This window comes from Ruditapes philippinarum, unplaced genomic scaffold (genome assembly GCF_026571515.1).
Source record: "Ruditapes philippinarum isolate M1 unplaced genomic scaffold, ASM2657151v2 ctg386_1_1_1_1, whole genome shotgun sequence".
NCBI lineage: Eukaryota > Metazoa > Mollusca > Bivalvia > Venerida > Veneridae > Ruditapes > Ruditapes philippinarum.
In genome coordinates this window covers 298193-322929 of record NW_026862271.1, presented here as the reverse complement: position 1 = coordinate 322929, position 24737 = coordinate 298193, and the positions used below count along the sequence as shown (strand labels likewise).

The window sequence follows — 24737 nt, the reverse complement described above, 5'->3', positions numbered from 1 at the left end:
GAAAATAACCGAACATATTCTTAGTACGGATTTAGCCTCTTACATTATAATGAAATTAGATATATCATATTAATTAACAAGTGATTTAATTTTATCTTCAATGCATATATGGTCATTAGATTAATATTGTGCCTTATGATTATAAGATTTTTGCTCATAATATGCGTAATTTTATTCAGCTATTTCTAAGATATTGCGACATTTGATTCGTTGTATACCTGAAAAGGGATTGGGTAATCAATATTTAATAAGAATGTTCAACTTATGAAATACAGTCCTTTTATTTATAGATAGTCAAATATTGTCTTGCCAATTTAAACATACAACAACAACAACAACGACGACAACAACAACATCTAATTTAAAATGCCTCTATTATGTTTCTTTTGTTTTCTTTTTTTTATAAAAAAGTTTGCTTTAATATTAAGACTTGTTTTCACGCGGACCTGTTCAAGATAGATTTCATGTTTTCTTTGACTACTTACTAATGATAAACAACATTTTCTAGAAATATTGCTTCTGGATGAACCAACTTCCGGTTTAGATTCGTTCACGGCGAGAAGTTTGATTTCCTCTCTGGCAGACCTAGCCCACAACAGCAAGAAAATAGTGCTTCTAACAATTCACCAGCCAAGATCTGAAATATTTAAACTGTTTGATCAGGTAAGCCACAGAAAAACATATTTTTTTTACCTAATGGTGATGTTTTGAGCAAAGCAAAAGAACATTACTATGAAACACTATAAGAATTTAGTAAGTGATCATTATATTTTAATACAATGATTGTAACATGCCTTGCATTTATTTCGGGTAGACAAATTACACGTTAACAGCCAAAAAGTGGCAAGACCTATTTCGGTGATTTTATCGCTTGATAACATTAGGATGCGCATCATTATATCACTCGAGCTACGCCCTCGTCATAAAATTTCGTCACATCCGAACTCCAAACAGTGATGTTATTGAGAGATAAAATCACTGTTTGGTATATATTTTTTCTTAATTCAGCGTGACAATGAAAAAAATGAGCACGATAACGCTTTCAGCGAAATAAGCTACATTGTATATATTTAAAAAAAATACTATTTTAATTGTTGATTATTTTTTTCGAATCAGAATACATGTATATAAAAGAAAACAATTATGGCCACATATAAAGTTATTTTGACTTGAATGTATACTCACCACTTATACTTGGATTGGCATAATGTCACTTTAATAAAGACACAGTTTGTTGATATTGTCGCCAATTCAATAATCTGAACAAGGAAAGTCAAATTAAATATTTTAGATTTTACATTTATTTGTTGTACAATGCCATTCCTTATTCCAGCTTAGATTCTACAAGATAAAATTTGTTTACAATTCACACGATCTCGAAATATCCTCTATTATTTAATTCTTTTTTTAAAACATCTAATTTGGAACATAAATATTTAAGTTCTTTACAAAATCTCACAAATGTAAACAAACAAGGATGAATAAATAGCTCATTTTCTTTATATATTCAGTAATCATTTGTTATGAATTTCTATACAGATTATGGCTAATATTTTTACTTTACTAGATGGTTTGAATTATCTCTTAAAATAGCATCTACCTATTGTATTTTACTGCTATTTTGTTACTTTGTATTTATAAAAAAAACACATCACAAGTTTTTCCTTATTTGTCGAGATGTGCGTACCTTTGAAAACGAAGAGAAAATGATATTCTTTATAATTTATTACAGGTTGCTTTATTATCCCGAGGACAAATGGTTTATTTTGGACCCGCAGATAAAATGGTTCCCTACTTCAGCGAGCTCGGGTACCAGTGTCCTACATACACAAATCCATCCGACTATTTTGGTATATGACTTCTTTATGCTTTCAATGAAATACAACAATATGTTTTTAATGCTTTTAGTGACTTATTTACAATGGATTTAAGTACTTAAACAATGATTCGGTAAAATATCATCAAAAATAGACTTTTTGTACTTTGCTTCTTAAATTACTGACAATATGAATAAGCCAGATGTTATGATTTTATTTTTTATATTTAGTTGATTTGGCAAGCGTGGATAGACGTGACAATGGACGACAAGAAGAGTCGTCTGAAAGAGTTAAAGAACTTGCTACATCATACAGCAACTCCACCATGCACAAAGATGTCGTCTACCAGATAATCGAGGATACTATGAAACCTACCACGGGCAGACAACTCTTCACACAGAAAATAACTTACTACAGACCACAGAAATCCGGCTTCTTCAGAACATTATATACTTTACTAGGGTTTGTTGGATTTTTGTTTTGTTTTATTCAGAGCTGTTTTTAAACGTATTTTCAGTACACATATAATTCATGAAGCATGTTATTTACTTAATAATTATGTACGTCAAAATATTCGCCCGTTCATATCCAGAGGGTGAGAAGAACAAATACTAAATAAACAGAAAATAAACTATGGTTTAATATGTTTCAAAAGTCATTTTGCCAAAGTATTTCTCAATATATAATCATCCTCATCTTCAGTAATCGCCTCTCTCTTCATAGAGCGTAATCAGGATGAAATATTACCTAAGTGGAAATATATAATCAAGTTCCGGTCTCAATTTCATTTCAGTTCCTGCTTTAATTACACAAGGATCCGGTTTTAATTACATAAGGATCCGGTTTTAATTTCTCAGAAATATTCAAAATATGTTTCCACTTACTACTAAGGAGACAAAATCAACATCTGTTAAATTCACTAAATACAAACATTATACCCACTTATACACATTTAATGTACGAGTACATGGTAACTGTTGGTAGAATATATCTTGTTACATATCAGTGAGACGAGCATCACACTAAATACTGTATTCCGATATAACGGACAAGTCGCTTGAATGATTAAATTCTAAAATCTCGCCTTTTAACCCAACGGAATGAGCTTTAAAACATCCAATTAATCCTTTCACACAGATTCATTTACGATAAAAACTGAAAAATGTAAGAATCGGCGAAAACAAGCGTTATTTTTCTACTTTGTGATCATGATTTCTGCAAGCGTATATTGGTACTGTTCCAACTAAATCGTTTTACTATACATTGTAGGCGGATGACAATGAATGTATTCCGGGACAGAACGAGTTACCTATCTAGAATATTCATGCTGTCATTGTTTGTCCCGTTTATATGCGTATTCCTTGGTCATCTTGGACGGAACCAGACCAGTGTACAAGATAGGATTGGTTTATTGTACCAAAGTTCACAAGTCCCGCCATACGTCGCCGCTTTAAACGCGGCAGGGTTATGTAAGTTTTAACATTTATCATACACTTAATGCTTACCTGTTTTATTCAAATGTCTGTATTATCACCATTTTGTACTATTAATATTGGAGCCCATAATATATAATGTTGTTGGACTTAGTATGGCTTTCTACGTACAATTATATCTCTTATCATTGGTGTTTAAAGGTAAAAAATCTGTACCGTAATCTGTTACCATTTAAAGCTCTACAATATATTCAAATGCATCATTTAGTCCTTTAAGACACGACCGTACTAAGGTTATTTGTCTATAGATTTTAGTCCTTAATATTACAATGAGGCATGATACTATATTCCAGTTCCGCCGTTGAGAGATTTATACTACAGGGAGTGTTCTGATGGTCTGTACTCGCCGACAACGTTCCTGTTAGCATATGTGATGCACATCATGCCGTTCACAATTGTCAGCTCAGGAATATTCTCTAGTGTCGTATACTGGTAAGCTGATGATACATCAACATAAGTGAGCCTTTATGTTTGATTGTCCATCTCCATAATATGCAACTGAACATACCGGCTTAAAATGCTGTATATCGTATTTGAAAGCACTTGGGAGAGATAGCCCACACTAAATTCTCTAACAAAGTGGTTTATGCAATAACAGGATAACCAAGTCTTAATATTACATTAAATTGGTTGTTTTTTTCATGAACATTGTCAAGCTCTGTGTACGAGGTTCTGTGGTGGCATATTTTCCTCCTGGTCTAAGCTGATCAGATTTACAATTAAGCTGCTTTACTTTGCAATTAGAGCCTTATTAACGTGGAATTCAATCTGACATAAAAAGCTCACTCTGTATACTCACCATGATAAACTTTTGAAATTTATTACAGATTTGTAAACAGAAATTATGATGGATTGTTATCATTAATGCTATATAATTGATGAAAATTGAAGCATTGTACTCAAATTATCAGCGGAGTATAAAATAAATGATATTGTGAACGGCCATGATAACACATGTATTATATAATCTGTGAATAGTAGCCACTGTTATACAATTTTTTTCTTATTCTTTTTATATACATATATTGAGCATGTTTAACTAATTAATATTACGATTCTGTTGAAGTGAATGAATCATTTGTGAGTTCTTCAAGCGCTTTAACACCAACATTCTAATCGACATTAAAATGTTATCACATTATTATGTTTTCAGGGTTACTGGACTACAGCCATTGACAGAAAAGTTTATACACTTCTCTTCTCTAATATTCTTCCTGAACTTCTTCGGTGAAATAATGTGTGTGCTAGTGATGGGTGCTTTCATGAACCCTGTCTTGGCAACAAGCACTTCCGGTTTGATATTGTCTGCTTCAGGACTGATGGCGTCAGGATTCTTAAGGTGTTTATGTTTGAAGCTTTTTTCTGCAATATTTCTGCCAAATGTACGAATTTGTAATTTTAAAATCATATGAACATGCTACGATAAAAAAGACGATATTAATGATATAAATATGTTGTTCATCAGTTGAAATAAAATATTTTGTAATGTTGCATTCACAATTATCTGTTTATTTTACTGCCTGAATTCATTACAAGATACATGTACACTCGTATATGGACAAACTCAATATCTACCATTCTTATATTTTATTATTATATACAGATTGGTCGGATTGTCGTTCATTTAAGATACTTTGACGACTATTATCGAATACCAATAACGTTTTTAATGAGTCAGTAGTAAATAACTATTATTCTGTCCTTCATTTTAGAAATTTGGACAAAATGATACCAATCTTTCAATGGATAGCTTGGGGGAATATCTTCAAGTACGCCGGAGAAATTCTTGCAGCAAACGAATTCCATGATTTGGATCTCTCGTGTGGTAAAAATGGTGAGATAAGTCTTGTCAAATTGTAAAAGATAACCTGATTATTTCTTTATAAATTCAATTTAGTATAAGTATCTAGAAGTAGACTTTGTTCATCTATATATGTTTTAATTATGCTTTGAAAGTGTTGCAAAAATATGTAATAGAAAAAGATTTGTTGATGGATACAATATTTTTTAATGATTATTCTTAAGACTTGCTTTTTTCAAATCAATACAAAAACATGTAGTATTGCAAAGAAATAATAGGTGCAATTTAGACTTAGACTTTTAGACTCAAATGTCTCATGTTTTGTTACAAAAGAAATGTATACAGTAAATCATCATATTCTTGTACTTTAAGTCACTGTCTCATTTTAATTATTTTCAGGCACATTTTGTTTCCCTAACGGTGACACGTTTTTGAAATTAGTGTATCCGGAAGCTGTTGACAATTTGACACGTAATTTCTGGGCTGTAGGAGGATTTACAACTGCCACGTTTATATGTGTCATAGTGGTATTCAAGTTACGTGGAATACCGAACTTGAGTTGAGTTACTGTTGATGAATATAATGTACAGTTGGGCGCAATGAACAGTGAAGATTATCATTGACTCGTGAAATAAAATATACTTTCTTGTTTAAAATATCTCAGATATTTTTATGGCAAATGACATCGCTGTTGTGATGTTCTGTATTTGCAACTGATAACTTTAAACTAATTTAAGCTAATTTAAGCTATAGTGAACCTTTGTTATAGGAACATTTGTGTTTTGATAGTGTTTTGAAGTATTACATAAGGTGACTGTGATATTCTTTTATTCATTAAATGTTGTTTTTATATAGCTTTTCAAAATATTCGGCTGCCAGGAAAGCATTGAGTTACATTGAAGTGTATGCCTGCATATCAAAGTTAAAACAACTTAATCAAAACTTAATAGTTCGGTTGACTTGAATGTACTTTTCCCCTGCAGTTGCCTGATATTTTGTTGTATATTTGTGCTATTTTATTATTGTAATTGCATAGATAATCGTGAACAATTTAATACGAAACAAACTGACTCGGTCTCCAAAGAATCAAGTTTTTAAAACATCTCTTTGAGAGTGAAAACAATTTCTTAAGCTAACATTGATTTATAAGTGAATTAATGTGTTTTGTTCGTACTATAATGAAATTCATACCTTTAAGGCAATTACTTTATCTTATTATTTGTTGTTGAAAATCTTTTTTGAATTCCCTTTCGCATGCTACTTAAGGAAACGAGAAGGAAACCTTGCGTTGTTGCCATGGTTTTAATGACTTTCTTTATGTAGTGCAAAGTAAATTGATTTCTTATATATGTACTACCAAAGATTCATTTTTGTATGAATAACTTGTATAAATAATGTGATTTTGTTGCTATTTTTTTGTCCAAAAGATGAATAAAAAAAAGAGTTTAAAATATAAATTTTATTTCCAATTGATATGTTTAAATAAGCATTCATATCCTCAAAAAACCCAAACCTAAGCTAAATCTGAAATGGATAAGAGTATAAATAAATTGTTCTTATTGAACCCTTACAAAAGGCAAAATGGCCAATGATGGCTGCAAAATTATGACAAGAAAGCAAAATTTCCAAAAGAAAAATCCGACTTCGATTGGATATTCGAATTCTCGTTTCATGACGTTCTTGATTTAAGACAGAGAACATGCTTTGTTACTTACTGGCAATTTCATGAACAAAACAAAGCATACAAAAGGAGTACATTATAAGTATAACAATCGCTTTTAATATGCTTTTATGACTTAAGTGTACCAATTATAGAGTGTCCCGGTTATGACAGGTTGGTGTACAATATCATTTCTATCATAATTTCATATTGTCTAGACAAAGATTGCGATAAACTAATTAAATCAAGTACAGCAAAGCAAATATTATTGACCGTGCAAAAATCTTGCCAGTCCACTCTTAAACTCTAGTACGATACATCATTTTACCTCTATCTCAATATGCTATATTAGATAATTATCAGTGTATACATCATTAAAACATTGATGACTGTGATTTTATATCAGACAACCAGTCAGTAGCCAGACAACAATTCATTAGTTATCTGATGTCCCATCATTACATATGATAAAATGAGTGTTGATACTTCAATGACAAGTCACATGAATGCCTACGCAACAGATCCAGGACAGCTAACTTAATTAAATACTAGGAGAATATTTTAAGTCAGTGATTATAATAAAGGTCAAACCACAATCAATAGATGCATACTTGGTGTAGAAATGCACAAGACCTCTAATCAACATTTAGAAATTCGTAGCAGAAAGATGCAAAGGTATCAGAAAGCCAAAGATTCAATTGTCAAATGCATTTTTCACTAGTTGGAAAATATATACAGTAATCGCAATTAGTACCTTTAATAACCACGCGCCCTATCTTTATGTTTGTAATAAGTATAAGATATGTCTTAAAGATAAAGATACTCTCCCATTTTAAAACAATATCAAGGAGTGGGTAAAGCTTGAAATAATATATCAAATTGTTAAACTCACAGGTACTTATGTATCTAACGAGAAATTGTGTTTTCTATGGAGTTGGAACTCAAAACTACAGGAACAAAACGCTCTAGACGACTAAGATAAAGAATCTCTGCCACAGTTGTCAAAGGTTTTATTTAGGATGTCCTACCTTCTTATCCTAAATCGTTTGACTGATATATTTCAAATAGAGTACATTTGTACGAACTGTTATCTCCGTGTACATTAAGTAGAATAGGTTCAAGCGTTATCGCATATCGTAATTTAAAACAAAAATGTAAACAAGATAGACAAAATGAAGGTCATTTCATATAAATACCCTAAAATAGAATTTAGGATCATCGATTGATTCTGTTAAAGGCACTTCACAGTTTGACAACTTTAAGGGAGGTAAAAAGGAACATGGATTTACGACTGAACACAAACGGACAAGGAAACACTTATGGATCTATTTCATACACTAGCGAGACAACATTTCAAAATACACATAGCTTGAGCTTTAATCCTAAATCGAATAAAGTTTCACCTGTGAATGACTTTTCTGAAGTATCGTTATCCCCAGAAGAGTCACCTTCTACGCTAAATATATCTGATGTGACTTATGTTGTAAGGGAATATGTTGGGCCATGGTGGAATGGAGCATGTTTCAGAAAAACGCGACGAAAAACTGTTCTTCAAAACATTTCATTACAGGTCAAATCTGGAGAAATAACAGCGATTCTAGGAAATTCGGGTATGTAGCTGTAAGACCTAATACTAAAGTGAAATGTCTGAATGGTACTCAATCTATCATTGTACCATTAAGTACATAATAAATATAGGACAAACATAATAATTCTCTATGACGATTTATTTTTAAAAGGAACAAACTTTCTTAAATATCGACTTAAATAATTACATATATTCAAGACGTGAATGTAGAAGATATCATAACAATTACAATCATGTGTATTTTGGTATTAACTTTCAGGGTCAGGAAAGACTTCGCTTTTGGATATTATATCGTGCAGATCATCTGGCTCGGTTGTCGGTAATGTATGTTTCAACAACGTTAAATGTACCCGTGACGTCATCCAGCAGCGTGCTACCTACGTCATGCAAGCTGATCGTTTGTTACCGAATCTTACAGTACGAGAAACATTACGCTACACTGCCCGACTAAAATTACCGGGAAACAAAACATCAAAAGAGATAGACAAACAGGTAAACCAAAACAACCAATGATTATGATTATATTTAATCCAGTTCAATCTTGCTAATGTATGTTTATGTTTTTATGATAACAAACGTACAAGAATTACTTAAGGAATGGTTAAATTAGAATAATACTTCACTAACTTGGAGTTCAGGAATGTTTGTTTTTCACAAACTAAATTAGGTGTTTCCATATTTTGATTGTCGGAAATGTGTGTGTAGTTTAAAAAATGTGATAAACTATTCATAGTACCTTGTGAACAAATCATTTCAATTTTTCAGTTTATAATTATGTTACATCTTCATTTTTACTTCTTTATTTCAAACATTTTGATAAGAGGATAGTTCAAAACAACGCAGACTATAATCTCATCAAGTTATCAAGTTGAACATTATTATTTATCTTAAACGATTAGAAATATTACAACAAATCTTAGTCAGTATAAGGCACACATCCGACCAGAAGCGATGCAGGACGGCATCAAATCGCCATTAATTGGACCGAAAACGGTTTTATTTGTGTCTTTAAAGAAATTAGTACGGTGTAAATGTATGTTGAAGACAATTTACAGACAAAAATAAAGAAGTGTAATTGTATAAGTTTAGGTTATAGTCTATGAAATTTTAACATATCTCAAACATGTTTAACAGCTTTAACACTCTATACAATGCATTAGATTCTCTGAGGAAACAAATATATGTGGAATGCATACACATATTTAACTTGCAAAATAGTCCTGTCTCATCAAATAACTCAAAAGGTAACTTATATAATCTATGGGTTATTGGAGAATAGGCGCAAATAATTACATAAAAGAGTAAACTGAATATATAATTAGGGATGTCACAAAATACCAAAATAAAAAATAAACCTTATTTGGTCATAAGACTCTCAGAAAGGCTGTTTACATACGTGGAGTGGATTTTATCTTCTTGCGACGATACAATTCAAGAACACGTTTTTTATTTACAGGTATCACAAGTAATTATTCAAATGGGTTTGAAAGATGTTGCTGACTCAAGGATAGGAAGTAGTATCATCCGTGGAATCTCAGGAGGAGAGCAAAGACGAGTTACCATAGCAATACAGTTACTTAAAGATCCAGGTAAATAATTTTGTATTGTACAATTCTCCGAGAAAATATTTATATGTACGTAAATGTTTGAGGTTTTGTTACAAACTTTTTGTCATTAAAAATAATTCCATTGCTATCCGCTATTTTAGAAACAAAATTCTTTGATTTTGTCCAAGGTATGATAATTGCTCAAACCGGCTTTACTGCATTGTTAGGTCATAACCTGCCGACATATTTTTTTCTATGAATAAGACGGCTATGAGGTCTTTACATAGTTGCAACGAGGTTGGATGTTGTTCAGAGCTTCATTCCACGAACTTAGCTCTCCCTATACTATCTTAATTGTCATCAATATAAAAAATGGAAGATTCCCTGTAGATAATAAATTTAGATAAATTAGAAAAAATAAAACATCTTCTGTTTCTTCTGTATAATTATAAGCCTTCTGTTACAGACATGATACTCCTTGACGAACCAACCTCTGGTCTAGACAGCTACACAGCTCGCTACCTGGTCACAAATCTCCGTGATTTAGCTCTACAGGGTAAAGTTGTCTTGTTAACAATCCACCAACCTAGTTCAGATATCTTTCACATGTTTGATCAGATTGGAATCATGTCAAAGGGACAGATGGTGTATTGTGGACCTGCCAAAGAGATGGTTCCTTATTTCACAGCCCTTGGTTATCCTTGTGATAGATATACAAACCCCTTAGACAGATATGGTAAGTTAAAGAGAAATTATATGCCAAATATTTGGATATATCTCAAATCAATAACAGTATGACTGCTAAAGTTTGCTTTGGAATTTAATGATATATACCATTATGCACGCCCTTTTATCGGCTATTACAAATATACGAATATTCTTACACATAAAATGAATTAAAAATATTTATATATCTAGATTAAAATGTATCTTCTATTTTAAAACAGCATCAAGCTTGTATTAAAATGTATATTAACATAGTACAGATTATATTATTGTATTGGTGAATATGATCATACAGTTGATGTGGCAAGTATAGATAGAAGAGATAAAGAAAAAGAACATGAAAGTACGAAACGTGTTTCTAGTCTGGTTGAAGCTTTCCAGAACTCAGCATTGCATCTTACTACGGTACAAAACATCAGAAATGAGTCTTCAAGACCTGTTTCGGCAAGCTCAAGTTATGGTATCAAGAAACAAAAGGGCCCGGGCTATTTTAGAGTATTAGTGACGCTCCTCAGGTAGAAAGCATATACAATCTTGGGTTCTTTTGAGCTACAATTATAACTTTACTACATGTCAGTATTCTTAGCAATCAGATGTCTTTATATTGTTAATTAATGAGATATTTTCAATCCATATTTAAGAGGTAGTCTTACCAATTTATACGTCATGCATTAAGATATAAAAGTTACAGTATGGAGAAAAAAGAAATCATTTTATAAATTAATACTTTTATATTTAAAAAGTTTTATGTTTTCTCAAAGAAGTACAAGCAGACAGCGTCTTTTGGCAGCTCTGGACATTTAAAATCTAAATACGTGTGTAAAAACAATATAATGTAAAACTGATATATCATATATCTTATTTATCATTGATTTAACAGCACTCAATATTACTATGCTGATATGTTGCAGAAGTATCAAGAAGAAATATCTTCTCTGTTTATCTGTTGGTAACATCAATCTTATATCTGAACACTTTGGATACTAAGTAATTTCTCTTTCTTATTCTTCAGTCGAATGAACACAAATCTATTTCGGGACAGAAAGGACTATTTTGCAAGACTGTTTCTGTTGCCACTCTTTGTTGTTTTCATTTTAATCTTTCTTGGACGATTGAAACACACCCAGTCAAGCATTCAGGACCGTGTTGGCTTATTGTATCAGTCGTCTACGGTACCACCATTCATGGGAATAATAAACAGTATAGCACTATGTAAATATACCATTGTTCCTATGAATAAATTTTTAAAAAGTTTGACGCTAATAAAAAAAAACAACAATTTAAACAGCTCACAGGGAGCGACTTAGTAGATGGCTGTTTTATACATTTTTTATTATAAGCGTCTACCGTTTCAATTGTTGGCGTACTGTTCATATTTCGCGCGTTTTTAACCCAGAAACACGCAACGCTATTGGTGACAGTTTTGGAAAATAGACGCTCAGAAATTTTTAAATTTAGGTCTTCTCATTGGACGAAAAAGTAGGACAAAGACAAAATATACTTTGTCATTGAGAGTCTTTTATCTGCATAGCGATAGCTTTTTTTAATGTGATAGTCTTTCAGTATTACTTATTGTATTTCATAAAGGGATCATACTAGTTCAAATCTTGTTTATATTTCGGATCCAGTTACTTCCCCATTATTGTGATATTGTCAAATTATGTCGTTAGCTTACAGAACAACTTTGTAAGTGTCACCACTAATTAGTATTCTAGTCGATCAGATCATTTCACTGCATATAAAATTACTTTTCAGTTTCATGTTTGCGGAACCTTTATTACCGGGAAAGTCGTGACGGGTTATATGGAATAATCACTTTCTTATTGGCGTATACCATTCATATAATACCATTCCACATTGTATCAAGCATCATTTTCAGCAGTATCGTTTACTGGTATTTATCCTTTGATGTTTTTTAAGTTTTGTTTACATAATGGAGACTCAGTTATAAATATACAAAGACAATATCATACATGCACTTAAAAAGATATAATAATCTATAGAAGAATTTCTTTTTCATCATGTTTTTAATGTAACATTTAATACGAAAGTAAATCACAGTAATAGTTAAATGTAATTAATAAGTCATATTCGGCACAGAATTATTTTAATTTTCTCTCTCAATACAGGGTAACAGGCATGCATCCGGGATTTGACAGATTTGCTCTGTACACCCTGGATGTATTCATCCTACAATACTGGGGAGAAATGCTGACGATAGCTTGTCTAGGGATATTTATGAATGCCAATTTGGCTAACAGTGTATCTGCGTTGCTGCAGGCAGCAACAGTAGTTATTGCATCGGGATTTCTAAAGTAATTATATTTTTTTCCATCCATGTTGTACAATGGACTGTATTGTTTTAAGTGACATTATGCTAATTTCTTTTCATTGTCAAGTTGAGCTAAACTGAATATTTGTTTTAAAAGATTAAATGTTATAATGGTGATTGACAAACCGTTAATATTAGAAAAATGTTTACAGTTAGTGTATAAATCTGCCTTAAATATAAAAAAGAATGCCCCAAGTAACTTGTTTGAAGAAAATATCTGAACATGTAGAAAAAATGTTACTTTCTGTAAAAATGATTCTGTGTTTATCTTCAGGAACACCGCGTCTTTAATTAAACCTTTCAAGTGGTTGAGTTGGATTCTGCTACATAAATACAATGGTGAAATTCTAGTTGCCAACGAATTTCGTGATCTAGAACTTGATTGTAATTTAAATGGTGAGTCTTTTCAATACCTGAATGTGAGGCACATAATAACGATAATTGCATAAGGGTCATGAGTAATATTGACCTTTCCACGGTCATAAATATGTTCAATCTATCTCTGACTTCCATGATTTTTAGGTTTTATCTAAATAAGTAATCTCATTGTTCTTGTTCTTGTAGTATTATTACATTATGCTACAAAGACATTAATGTTACAACACTTTATAAAAATTCCTAGCTGCATTAATTTATATCAGCTGCCCATTCCATACGATCTACTTCTATGCATATTAATGACAATTTAATTAAGAATACTGCGTTGTCATAAAGAAAATTAAAGAAGCATAACAAGTGGCTAACATTCATAAGATTCATTAATACATATGACATCTAAATTATTATGTTGTAATCATTTATTTTTCATAACATGAACAGAGACTGCAGTTTGTATTCCAAATGGTAATTTATATATCGACGCATACTATCCTGGAGCCGATGACCATCTTGCACGGAATTTCGGTGCAGTTGGAGCATATGCTGTTGGAACATTGATACTTGCAATGCTAGCTTTTAAAGCCGGAGGACTGAGAAATCTTCACTGAACGACTATTTAAATGGGTGCAAATTGCAATAATCTACACAAGTCTTTGGAAGTTCTTAAAGATGTTGTTTTGCTGTTTTCTGAAGTTTTCATATAACAAAATGTTATTGCTTCGATGAAAAAAAAAAACCTAGTTTACGTTGACAGTGTTATGTTTTGCATTACATACCGAACCATCCACAATCACGTGGATAAGTGTCATAATTTAAGAGTACACATGTATATGAATAGTTAGAGCTAATGCAGAAAATTATATTCTCTATACGCTCAACATTGTTTTTGACGGAAGTTGTGGCAAATTGAATAGGATAATATTTACCTGCTTATATATCATTTAAATTCACTTGACCAGGCTAACTTGAAGGTATGTTTCGATTAAATGATTTGAACTCCAGTTAAAGGAACTTCACTGAGGTCCGAAAGCATAAAACATAAAATTTGAAAAGTGTACATAAAACAAACCGAGCACTTATAATAAAGATATGAGAAGGATATACTCAGAATCAATTAGAAAATCGATATTTAGTACGATTCTAAGCTTTTTGATTTAACGTTAGTTTGCACCTATTGAAAAATCTGAAATTTTGCACATTAGTTATAAGTAAAGATTTACATCATAGACATGGCATAAAATCACGAAAAATGAAAAAAATCCAGTCCTGTCCTTATAATCTAAAATGACTTATAAAATATTCATACTTAACTTTTACCATAATCTTCTTCATACAGAACTAGAAATGTGTCGTCACGCCACTGATGCCCCCGCATGTAGCCAAAATTTCAGATGTTATAATATTTAGTTCCAAATTTGTTTGCACAAATTATTTTTTTTCATTTTAAGTTCAAAGCCCTTAAAACTATTCATTGTTAACATTTTGTAAATTGCATATTGCATATTTCTAGCCAAATTAATGGCTACATACATTTCCACAAAAGTATGAGTGCTGAAACTGAAAATTTAAAACTTTTCTAACATTCAAGGGAGATAACTTTGTCCAAAATCATTGAATCACGACCAAATTCAAACTTGAACTGCTTATTCCTAAGATGTATCTATATGTCAAATTTGAGTTAAATGTGTACAACCATTGGGGAGATAATGAACTGAAACTTAAAATTTCTGATTTTTTTTTCAAAGTTCAAGAGGGATGACTCTGTCAGCTATCATCAAACCATGACCAAATTGGAAATTGACCAATGCATTCTTATCCATATCTTTAATTTAATATGTCATTCCGTTGACATATCCATATGTCAAATTTATGTTGAATATGTAACACTGTTGGGGAGATAATGAACAGAAACTGAAAATTTCATATTATTTTCAAAGTGAAAGGGGCATCGCTCTGCAAAAAATCATGGAACCAAATTCGAACTTGGCCTGCGCATTTCTTTAACATATCCATACGTCAAATTTGAGTTGAATGTGTAATACTGTTGGGGAGATAATGAACGGAAACTGAAAATTTCATATTATTTTCAAAGTAAAAGGGGTATTACTCTACCAAGAAGCATCGAACCATGACCAAATTTGAACTTGACCTGTATTTTTTCATGACATATCCATATGTCAAGTTTGAGTTGAATGTGTAAGACCGTTGGGGAGATAATGAGCGGAAACTGAAAATTAAATTTCATATTATTTTCAAAGTAAAAGGGACATAACTCTGCTAAAAATCATCAAACCATTACCAAATACGAACTTGACCTGTATTTTCTCATGACACACACACACACACACACACACACACACACACACACACACATATATATATATATATATATATATATATATATATATATATATATATATATATATATATATATATATATATATATATATATATGCCAAATTTGAGTTGAATGTGTGCAACCGTTACCAAGATAATGAACGGAAACTGATGATGACGGAATGACAGAATTAGGGAATGACGGAAGGACGGAATGACGGAACAGGGAAACACTATATGCTCAGCCATTATATGGCGGGGACATAAAAATATTGAACATAGTTCTGCATGTAAGCATTAAAGATTTGGTGTACACATATAAGTATTTGTTTATATCAACTCTAAGTTTAAAGGAGCATTTCCCTCAGAATTGATTTATTTTTCCTATTTTAAAATGGCACACTTGAGTTTTTTAACGTTTAAATAGTAGTTTTAGTGTTTGTGTACCTTTTCTCCTAAAGAAATTTGAGATGAATGAATTCTTTTTTGGTAATGTAAACAAAATACAATATAGTATTCTGACTTTGAAACAGAATTCAAAGCCACTATACCTCTAGCAAAAAACCTATGTTTAGCTATTTTGGAAACTTAACAGGACACCAAAAATGAAGGAGTTTGAAAAATAACAATTAAAACATTCTTGGCCTTAAATATATATGAAAAAAAAAACAACAACAAATTACTAAGATCGTATATCTCTATAAGAAAAGAACACACCTTTTAAAAGAAAATGTCCCGTTTCGTAATTTTGAATATGAACAAATGTGTTATGTTTATTTTTGATGACGCTTGGTATATAATCAATGATAGTCATCCTAGTAGTGTGTCCTTCAGTGATATGACAATGAAATGCAAATGTGATTTAATAGTTTGCAATCTGGTCAGACTGATAAACGCTTCACCTACAAAATGTAGATAATATGTATTTATGTATAAGTTGATCACTTACGTTTAAATTGAGTAAAGTTCAATAGTGCGTACTGAAGTTTTTAAATTCAGTATAAATGAAATAAAAATGCATATTAATTAAAAATTGGATATAACTTGTATAGTTGTTATTAGGTTTGATAGGTAGCTGATCACTTATCACGTGCTTTATATATATGTTGTATTCATTGAGAATTCTTTATAAATAAAACTTATCATGGACGCAAAACTGATACAGTCAAATAACCTTGGTAGCTACGGTTCCACATCTTGTTCATATCACAATGGCTTCTCAAAAGCAAACGGGATGTTCTATGAAAGAAGAGATGATAAAGTATCGCCAATTACTGACATACCTGTACTGAACTCATCACTAAATATATCAAATGTATTTTACGTTGTAAAAGAATGGATCGGACCTTGGTGGACAGGAGCGTGTTTTAGAAAAACTAGACGGAAAATTGTTCTTCAGGATGTTTCTTTACAAGTTAAAGCAGGAGAAATTACGGCGATTCTAGGCAATTCAGGCATGTTACTTTTTTTGTTTGAACATGTAACTTTCCATTCAAACCAGTTTGTATTTATTCACATATGCGCAAATTATCAAAACCATTTATCATACAGATGATTTTTTTGCTGATATGAACTGGCGTATAAATACATGCTGACCAGTAAATGTAAAATATTTGGTGATCTCTTGACCTTCGTTATATTTTTAGGATCGGGTAAGACCTCACTGCTGGATGTAATATCTAGTCGGTCCACCGGAGACGTCAGTGGCCAGGTATATCTTAACAACGTTAAATGTACTCGGGATGTCATCCAACAATATGCTACGTATGTTATGCAGGCTGATAGGCTGTTACCTAACTTAACTGTTAGAGAAACGTTAAGATACACTGCAAAGCTGAAATTACCAGGACATGTAACAACAGATGATATTGAACGGAAGGTAAAATTACTTCTTTAAGACTGAAATAAAGATGAATATATACGAATGTCTTGTTAGATAGACATATATTAAAACAACAAAGTAAATACAAAAAGAGTTTTCTTTAAAAAACAGATATCATAATATCATTGATATTCAAAAGAGGACTGTCAAATTCCTTAGCACTTAGTTAGCGTGTTAGCAAGTTTAAAAACGCTATTTGATTAAAATATTGACATTTTACACCTGCTTCAATTTACCGCTTGTATCAATTTCTTTGTAACACTATTGAATTAATTACGACATAAAACATGGCATCATAGGTAAAACGAAGCCGAATTTTGTAGACGACTTTGAATAAATGGAACCTAAGAGTAAGAGAATGTAAGAAATTTCGTAATAGATACAGAAATGAGTATGTTTCAATTAACCCTTGATTTACTGGGACCGAAATTATTAGCTTAAGTCACCTGTTAAATTGACAATTCCAAACAATGAGAGATTCACAAGTTTATAAAACATATTTCAAAAGGTTAAGGGTTAAAGTCCGCAGTGAAGGATGTAGAGAGTTATTTCTTTTAGGTTTCAAATGTAATACAACAAATGGGTTTGAAAGATGTTGCTGACTCAAGAATAGGAAGTAGTATAATTCGTGGAATCTCAGGGGGAGAGCAAAGACGAGTTACCATAGCAATACAGTTGCTTAAAGATCCAGGTATTAATCATTGTACACTACATTGTATTACGACCTTCTTATGAATATATTTAACTTAAATACATATAAACTCTCGTTTAACCGATGACTTTCTATATAAAAAAACCCTTGAAGTTACATATATATGAGCTATTGTTTGACCGATCGGTTTCTTCCCTTATTTTATTAAGATACGATTATCTAAATTTATGATGTATGTTCTTATGATGTAAGTGTTTTACACGTTAATAATATGTTTTGGATGAAAAAAGATCTGTAACACAATATAACATTTAGGTAAGTATTCGAAGTAATACACTAATGATATTTCCGAACTTCTCAAATATTGCTTAATATGTTGATATAACATTCCATTTTTTGACAAACAGATATGGTTTTGTTGGACGAACCTACATCAGGTTTGGACAGCTACACTGCTCGTTACCTGGTTAGAAATCTTCGTGATCTCGCTAAACAAGGGAAAATTGTACTCTTAACAATCCATCAACCTAGTTCAGATATATTCCACATGTTTGATCAGATTGGAATCATGTCAAAGGGACAGATGGTGTATTGTGGACCTGCCAAAGAGATGGTTCCTTATTTTACAGCCCTTGGTTATCCTTGTGATAGATATACAAACCCTTTAGACAGATATGGTAAGTTAAATGGACATTAATGTAATGTTCAATATATTAAACAGTTTAATTAGTGTAAATGTTAACATAGACTGATATTTATGGAGAGATATGCAAATTTATATTAATTTATTCAACGGAAAATAGTAATATCTATCTATTGAAATATCCAAGATAAAAAATTCCGTTGATGTCCTTAATTCAAATATTGATATCATAGTTCAATGAGGTCTGCTTGAAATGTTACTGGAGAGTTTGAACGTGTAAATAACTATATTATTATCAATTAACATTATTTTTTTTCCGGACAAAATATCCAATAATGCCGAAGCAAATGACACAAACAGTTATTGCTTTTGTCTAGCAGGGATTAAAATATGTCTCTGCCGATTCATTTGTCATCATGATGAAACCAAGTTACTTTTTAATGAATAAGTCCAAAGTTACAAGTGAGGTAACTATACATTACAAGTTTTGATTTTGTTGGTTGGTTGGTTTTGTTTCAGCTTTATTGGTAAAGGAAGACCTACAATGTAAACTACATATAAAAAGCACGCATTTGCAACTTAAAACAAATTATACATTATTTTCTACAAAATCAGTCTTACATCAGGAATTTTAATTTCTCCTACATATTTAATGGTCATCTTGATACTTGTATTTCTTGTAGTCGATGTTTCAAGCATAGATCGTCGAGATTTGGAAAGGCAATGTGAAAGTACGAAACGTGTAGAAAGTCTAGTTGAAGCTTTTCAGAACTCGCAAATTCACCAACAAACTCTTCACAATATTAGTGAAGCTATAACTGGAATTTATGTTCGCAAGTCCAAAAATGGCAAAGCATATAGTAGCGGACCAAGCTATTTAAGGGTGCTTCTGACACTTGTTGGGTAAAGTACATTTTTAGTTTGTTGTTTCTGTTATAATTCCATCAACTTTCCTGTTAAGAATACAATATTAATTGTTTAGGATAATGATGTAAAAAGCATCTTATAACTTATTATTATTATGCAAAAATGAAATAAGACAACAAGTCATGTGGAACTTAAACTAATTCACAAACATAAAAAGAAATATTTCACAATAAATCTGTTGACTAAGTATTATCATTCCTATTATACAACAAAAAATAAATAAAAAATTATTTCAAAAACCCGTTTTATGATTATGTTTCTATTTATGTTTTTGGTTAAATTTTGCAGCCGAATGTATACTAACGTCTTTAGAGATCGGAAAGACTACTTTGCCCGTATCTTTTTACTTCCGTTGTTTATGGTGTTCATCATCATTTTCTTGGGAAGGCTTAAACACACCCAGACAAGTATCCAGGACCGTATTGGTCTCATCTATAACGCGTCTACAGGTCCTCCCTTCATGGGTATCATTAACAGCATTGCACTCTGTAAGTAACTAAAACTTACACGAACCAATACATAAAGAATCTCTTTGATATTTATTTTATTGTTCTTGTTTTATTCAATCTAAATCTTCCATTAAACACATGTATCGAGTAAGAAACATTATAAAGGAACATGTATTGGTATTCCAAATTCAACCATTGTCACGCATAACCCCGTGATAGGGGCTTAGATGGCAGCTTGTATTAACCACTACCGTCCATGAAAAGACTTAATTAAAAACGAGCAAGAAAGCATTTTAATTTTGCTGGTTTTGTTTTTGACATTATGCAATTTCGTATAATTTGTGTGGAGTTTTACCTAAAATAATTCGCATAGCTTAGTGGTTAACTTGTCAAACAAGACATCTAAGGATTGCTGACCGTGGGGTTCAAACCCTGTCGGGAACAAACTTTCGTTTCCTTGTGCTAGAACATTCACACTCTAACATCTTATATTGGTTCGTTCAAGGAACGGATTTTTAAAATATTTCTATAGCTAATTGCTTCCAACACAATCGAATTTATATAAATTCTGTATAATGTAAAGAATTACACAATGTGTTTATTTTATTTACTTATTTAAATGATGCATTCTTAATCTTCAGTTTTATGTTTGCGGGATTTATACTACCGTGAGAGTCGAGACGGATTGTATGGACCTGCGACATTCTTGATAGCGTACTCCATACATGTCATACCTTTCAATATTGTGTCGAGTGCCATATTTAGCAGTATTATATACTGGTATGTTATTCTATACAACTGTTTTATCCTATATATATGTACTTATGAATGTGCAAATAAGGTTCATTACGTCTCTTAGTATTCTCTAACATGCACACTCTATCATGAACAGACTCAATCTAACCGAGATTGCAACATTTTCAGTTTTGCCGATTTAGACGGTCTTTTTAGATATTTTTTTTCAACTTCTGATTCGGTTTATTACATGTAGTTTTTGCGAATCGCTATCAATTAAAAATATCATTCTGTCTAAATGGATCGTTTAAATATGTTGAAGGCAGTTTTAGGGAATAGATAATTATTGTCTAGTATTGTGCAGGAATTGTATAAGCATCAAACTGAAGAAGTAATGGTATTAACTAACATACAATAATCATTATAATTATAGGGTTTGTGGGATGTATCCAAGTGCTGATAGGTTTGGGATATTTACGCTCGAGGTGTTCATGCTGCATTATTGGGGAGAGATATTGACTGTTGCCTGTCTTGGAATGTTTATGAATCCCAATTTAGCCAACAGTGTTGCAGCTTTACTCCAGTCAGCTGCCGTAATCATTGCGTCAGGATATGTTAAGTAAGTATTTGGTTTATCGTTGGAAACAGCCCAAAACGCGTTACTGAAAAAATTAAGATCGGACATTTCTTTTTGTGAAAAAAACAAAACAAAACAACATTGTAAAACGTTAAAAGACATTTATTATCAAATTGTTTTCACATTTAATTTAAAGTGTGTGTATTATTTATAAATTATTTTAGAACAGAATATTATTATTTATCATATTAAAATGTTCATACTGAATCCTTTTAAGCGTTATTAACATTTTTCAAGCAATATTGTATAAGAATATCCATAAGGTACAGTTCTATTGTTTACTTTAATACTTAAAATACTTATAGAAATTGTGCCAATTGTAGACCACCTTTACAGTGATATTATACCCATCAAAGGGTAAATAAAGAGTGAACTGATGAAAGAAAAAAACAGTTTACATTTTGTCATAATTCCTTTCAATGTTATGATTTATTTCGCATAGACGATAAAGATTTCACGTGGTCCAAGGAAATTTCTGTAAATATTCATCGGAATTTACCTGTAATACTTATTAGATTTTACACAACGTTGAATACAAAATGCGAGGCCATGGCTTATTTTTGTTTTCAGGACATTAGACACACTTGTAAAACCAATGGAGTGGTTAAGCTATATACTTATTCATAGATACGCTGGGGCCATCTTTATAGCAAACGAGTTTAAAGACCTACAACTAGACTGTGATCGTAATGGTTAGTGAAAAGAAATTTCTGTATCGTCTATTATCATAACAAGATATAGAGGATATTTGTTTGTTTTGCATGTAAGATTGAAATATAATTTCACTGAGTGAACACCAGATGCAATATTTTCACGAGTGGCGTAGCCACGAGTGAAAATATAATAGCTGGTGTTCACGAATGAAATATATTTCAATCTTATATGTAAAACAAATAAATTTTCTTTTTATTTCATGCTTTTTAAGTGATTTTAAGTACTTTTTTACTGATTTTGCCGCGTAACGTCGCGCATTCTCCCTTTTGACATCATCACATCATGACGTCACATTATCAATTTTGAAATATAGGACTGTTACATTTCTCTAATTTTGTTACATTTTTAACATTATGTATGATGCCATCGACTTTCTTTTCCTAAAGAAGCAAAATTTACGCAAGACGGCATTTTTTTCTGCCTGTTATTCCATTTAGTTATGACAGTGAAAATTATATTTTATAAATTTCACTAGTGGTTTATCAGAATATAATCATCTGATATATTACAATAAAACACTGGAAGGCATGAAATAAAAAGACTTATGTCCACAACCGTTTTAGATTCCATACAATTTCATACAATTTACTGTTGTTTTAGTGTTGTGTTCTAGGGGTGTGGTTGGTAGCTTGCATTAACTACCACCGTCCATGAACAGGCCGAATGCAACAATTTCAAGTTTGCAGTATTAGCCGAACTTTGACTATTTTATAAGATAACCAGAAGGATACTTACTTGGCTCAGTCTAGTACATCTTGAAATATTACAGTGTTAATTCTTTACGATGGTAGTCTTTTCGAAAAGTGTGTACTGAGTATTCATGAATACATCTTGTTTTATGAGATACATAATATAAAGAAAATGTTTTTATGGGAAGTTGTGATTATACTAAAGAAAATTAAATTATAAATTAGATGTGATACATGGGTTTTGACGTTATATATAAATATCAAACTTATATTTGTCCTTACAGAAACAATTTGTCGTTGATATATAGCTTTGCATTTGATTCATTGTTTCCTTGTTGTGTGATATATTATTGTTATTTTCTATTTTAGTGACGCTTAACTGTATAGATAACGGGAACGAGTTTATTAACAAGTACTATCCTGATGCAGACAAGCATATAGCGGAAAACTTCGGATATTTAGCAGCATATCTTGTTGCGACCCTAATATTTGCTATAACTGTTTTCAAATTAGCTGGACTACGAAATTTACATTAGTTTCATTACTTAATGATATTTTACAAAAATTTACAAAGCTTACGTTTTCATACCAGCAAAGTTGGTGATGTAACGCGATTTTGTATGGTGCAATCTCATTAAAACCAAATCATCAGTTTCGCTCAAAGCATAGCTAGAAAGATAGTAAGCTAAAGGTGGTGGTACGTCAGATTTATCGAGATTCTTCTTGGGTTGTAACTGTACATACCAGTTTAGTGTAATTTGAAATAAATAAGTCTGCTTACAAACTAAGTCGTTTTTAGATTATTTTAGTTCTTATGATGTTTGATGTTTGTGACAATTTATTTTACTTTGTTGTTTTTAATTTATTGATGAGTGCTACATAAGGTATTGATATTTGTAAGTCTTTTTTTATTTTCATATGTGGAATGCTTGAAATGATTATAATATTGTATAATTACTCACATATCATAATGTTGTTAAAATAAACTGTTCCATTTTATATACTTTTATATGCACGTCTCATAGTCTCTGACCCTGTTTCGAAATTCAATTCTATTTTGTTCTGCTTGTTTTTTTTGTTTTTTTTTGACAAACGCATTCTTTTACATGGGATTCGTGCTTTCAAATGGAATTTAAGGTTCCATGAAAGCCGCCATTTGAACACATATGCGGATAATTTTATGAATAAATATTGAATTCTGCATATGCCGGTGCTAGGGGCCGTGGACAGTAGCTTTTATTAAACAATAGTGTCCTTGAGCAGGCACAATCAAATCGAGCCTGGAACAATTTCAATTTTGCCTTTTTTGGCGTTCTTTAAAGTTTCCACTGTTTTACAATTGATAACATTATTAAGCACATCATTGTGAACATCATATTTTGTTAGTACTATATGGAGTAAATTTTTATTTAAATGTTCCGTATCTATATTGTAGTGATTTGTTCGTCCTTTATCAAGACTGAATGATAGTAAAATAGTACTGTGGGAAATATTATGTCCAAATAACAGTTGGCTTATAAATACAGTACACTTTTGTGACGATAAAACACACGCGCACACACACATTTACATACCCGCTCGCACATTGAAATAAATTATTTACTTCTAGCGTTGGGTATTTCAAAGGAATACAAATTCCGTTAAGATGTTGAAATATAGCCGATTAAGGTTCTTTATCTTAAATGATGATAACTTGATCAATTATAAAGCCATGAGGTCTCAATTTGTGT

The 24737-nt window shown here is 31.5% G+C and overlaps 3 protein-coding genes across 7 annotated transcripts in view; all 3 read left to right on the top strand.

Annotated features, from left to right (window-relative positions):
- LOC132718520 (ATP-binding cassette sub-family G member 5-like) overlaps positions 1-5829 on the top strand; it is a 31727-nt gene extending 25898 nt beyond the window's left edge. For all 5 annotated transcript variants that reach the window (XM_060702229.1, XM_060702226.1, XM_060702228.1 and 2 more), the window contains exons 6-13: positions 509-663; positions 1733-1850; positions 2048-2279; positions 3087-3286; positions 3604-3742; positions 4464-4649; positions 5023-5144; positions 5511-5829. In XM_060702229.1, coding sequence (XP_060558212.1) covers positions 509-663; positions 1733-1850; positions 2048-2279; positions 3087-3286; positions 3604-3742; positions 4464-4649; positions 5023-5144; positions 5511-5674 — 1316 coding nt within the window. In that variant the 3' untranslated portion in view covers positions 5675-5829. The remainder of the gene's footprint in view (positions 1-508; positions 664-1732; positions 1851-2047; positions 2280-3086; positions 3287-3603; positions 3743-4463; positions 4650-5022; positions 5145-5510) is intronic.
- Positions 5830-7922: 2093 nt separating this feature from the next.
- LOC132718518 (ATP-binding cassette sub-family G member 5-like) lies at positions 7923-14026 on the top strand. Its single transcript, XM_060702221.1, has 10 exons — positions 7923-8381; positions 8619-8851; positions 9816-9948; positions 10373-10642; positions 10928-11147; positions 11645-11844; positions 12388-12526; positions 12762-12947; positions 13239-13360; positions 13784-14026. The coding sequence occupies exons 1-10, from the start codon at positions 8051-8053 to the stop codon at positions 13948-13950; spliced, it is 2001 nt and encodes a 666-aa protein (XP_060558204.1). The 5' UTR covers positions 7923-8050; the 3' UTR covers positions 13951-14026.
- Positions 14027-15790: 1764 nt separating this feature from the next.
- LOC132718512 (ATP-binding cassette sub-family G member 5-like) lies at positions 15791-24059 on the top strand. The gene is made up of 9 exons (XM_060702213.1): positions 15791-17558; positions 18120-18252; positions 18621-18890; positions 19540-19759; positions 20072-20271; positions 20874-21012; positions 21401-21586; positions 22175-22296; positions 23377-24059. The coding sequence occupies exons 1-9, from the start codon at positions 17268-17270 to the stop codon at positions 23541-23543; spliced, it is 1728 nt and encodes a 575-aa protein (XP_060558196.1). The 5' UTR covers positions 15791-17267; the 3' UTR covers positions 23544-24059.
- The last annotated feature ends 678 nt before the right edge of the window (positions 24060-24737 follow it).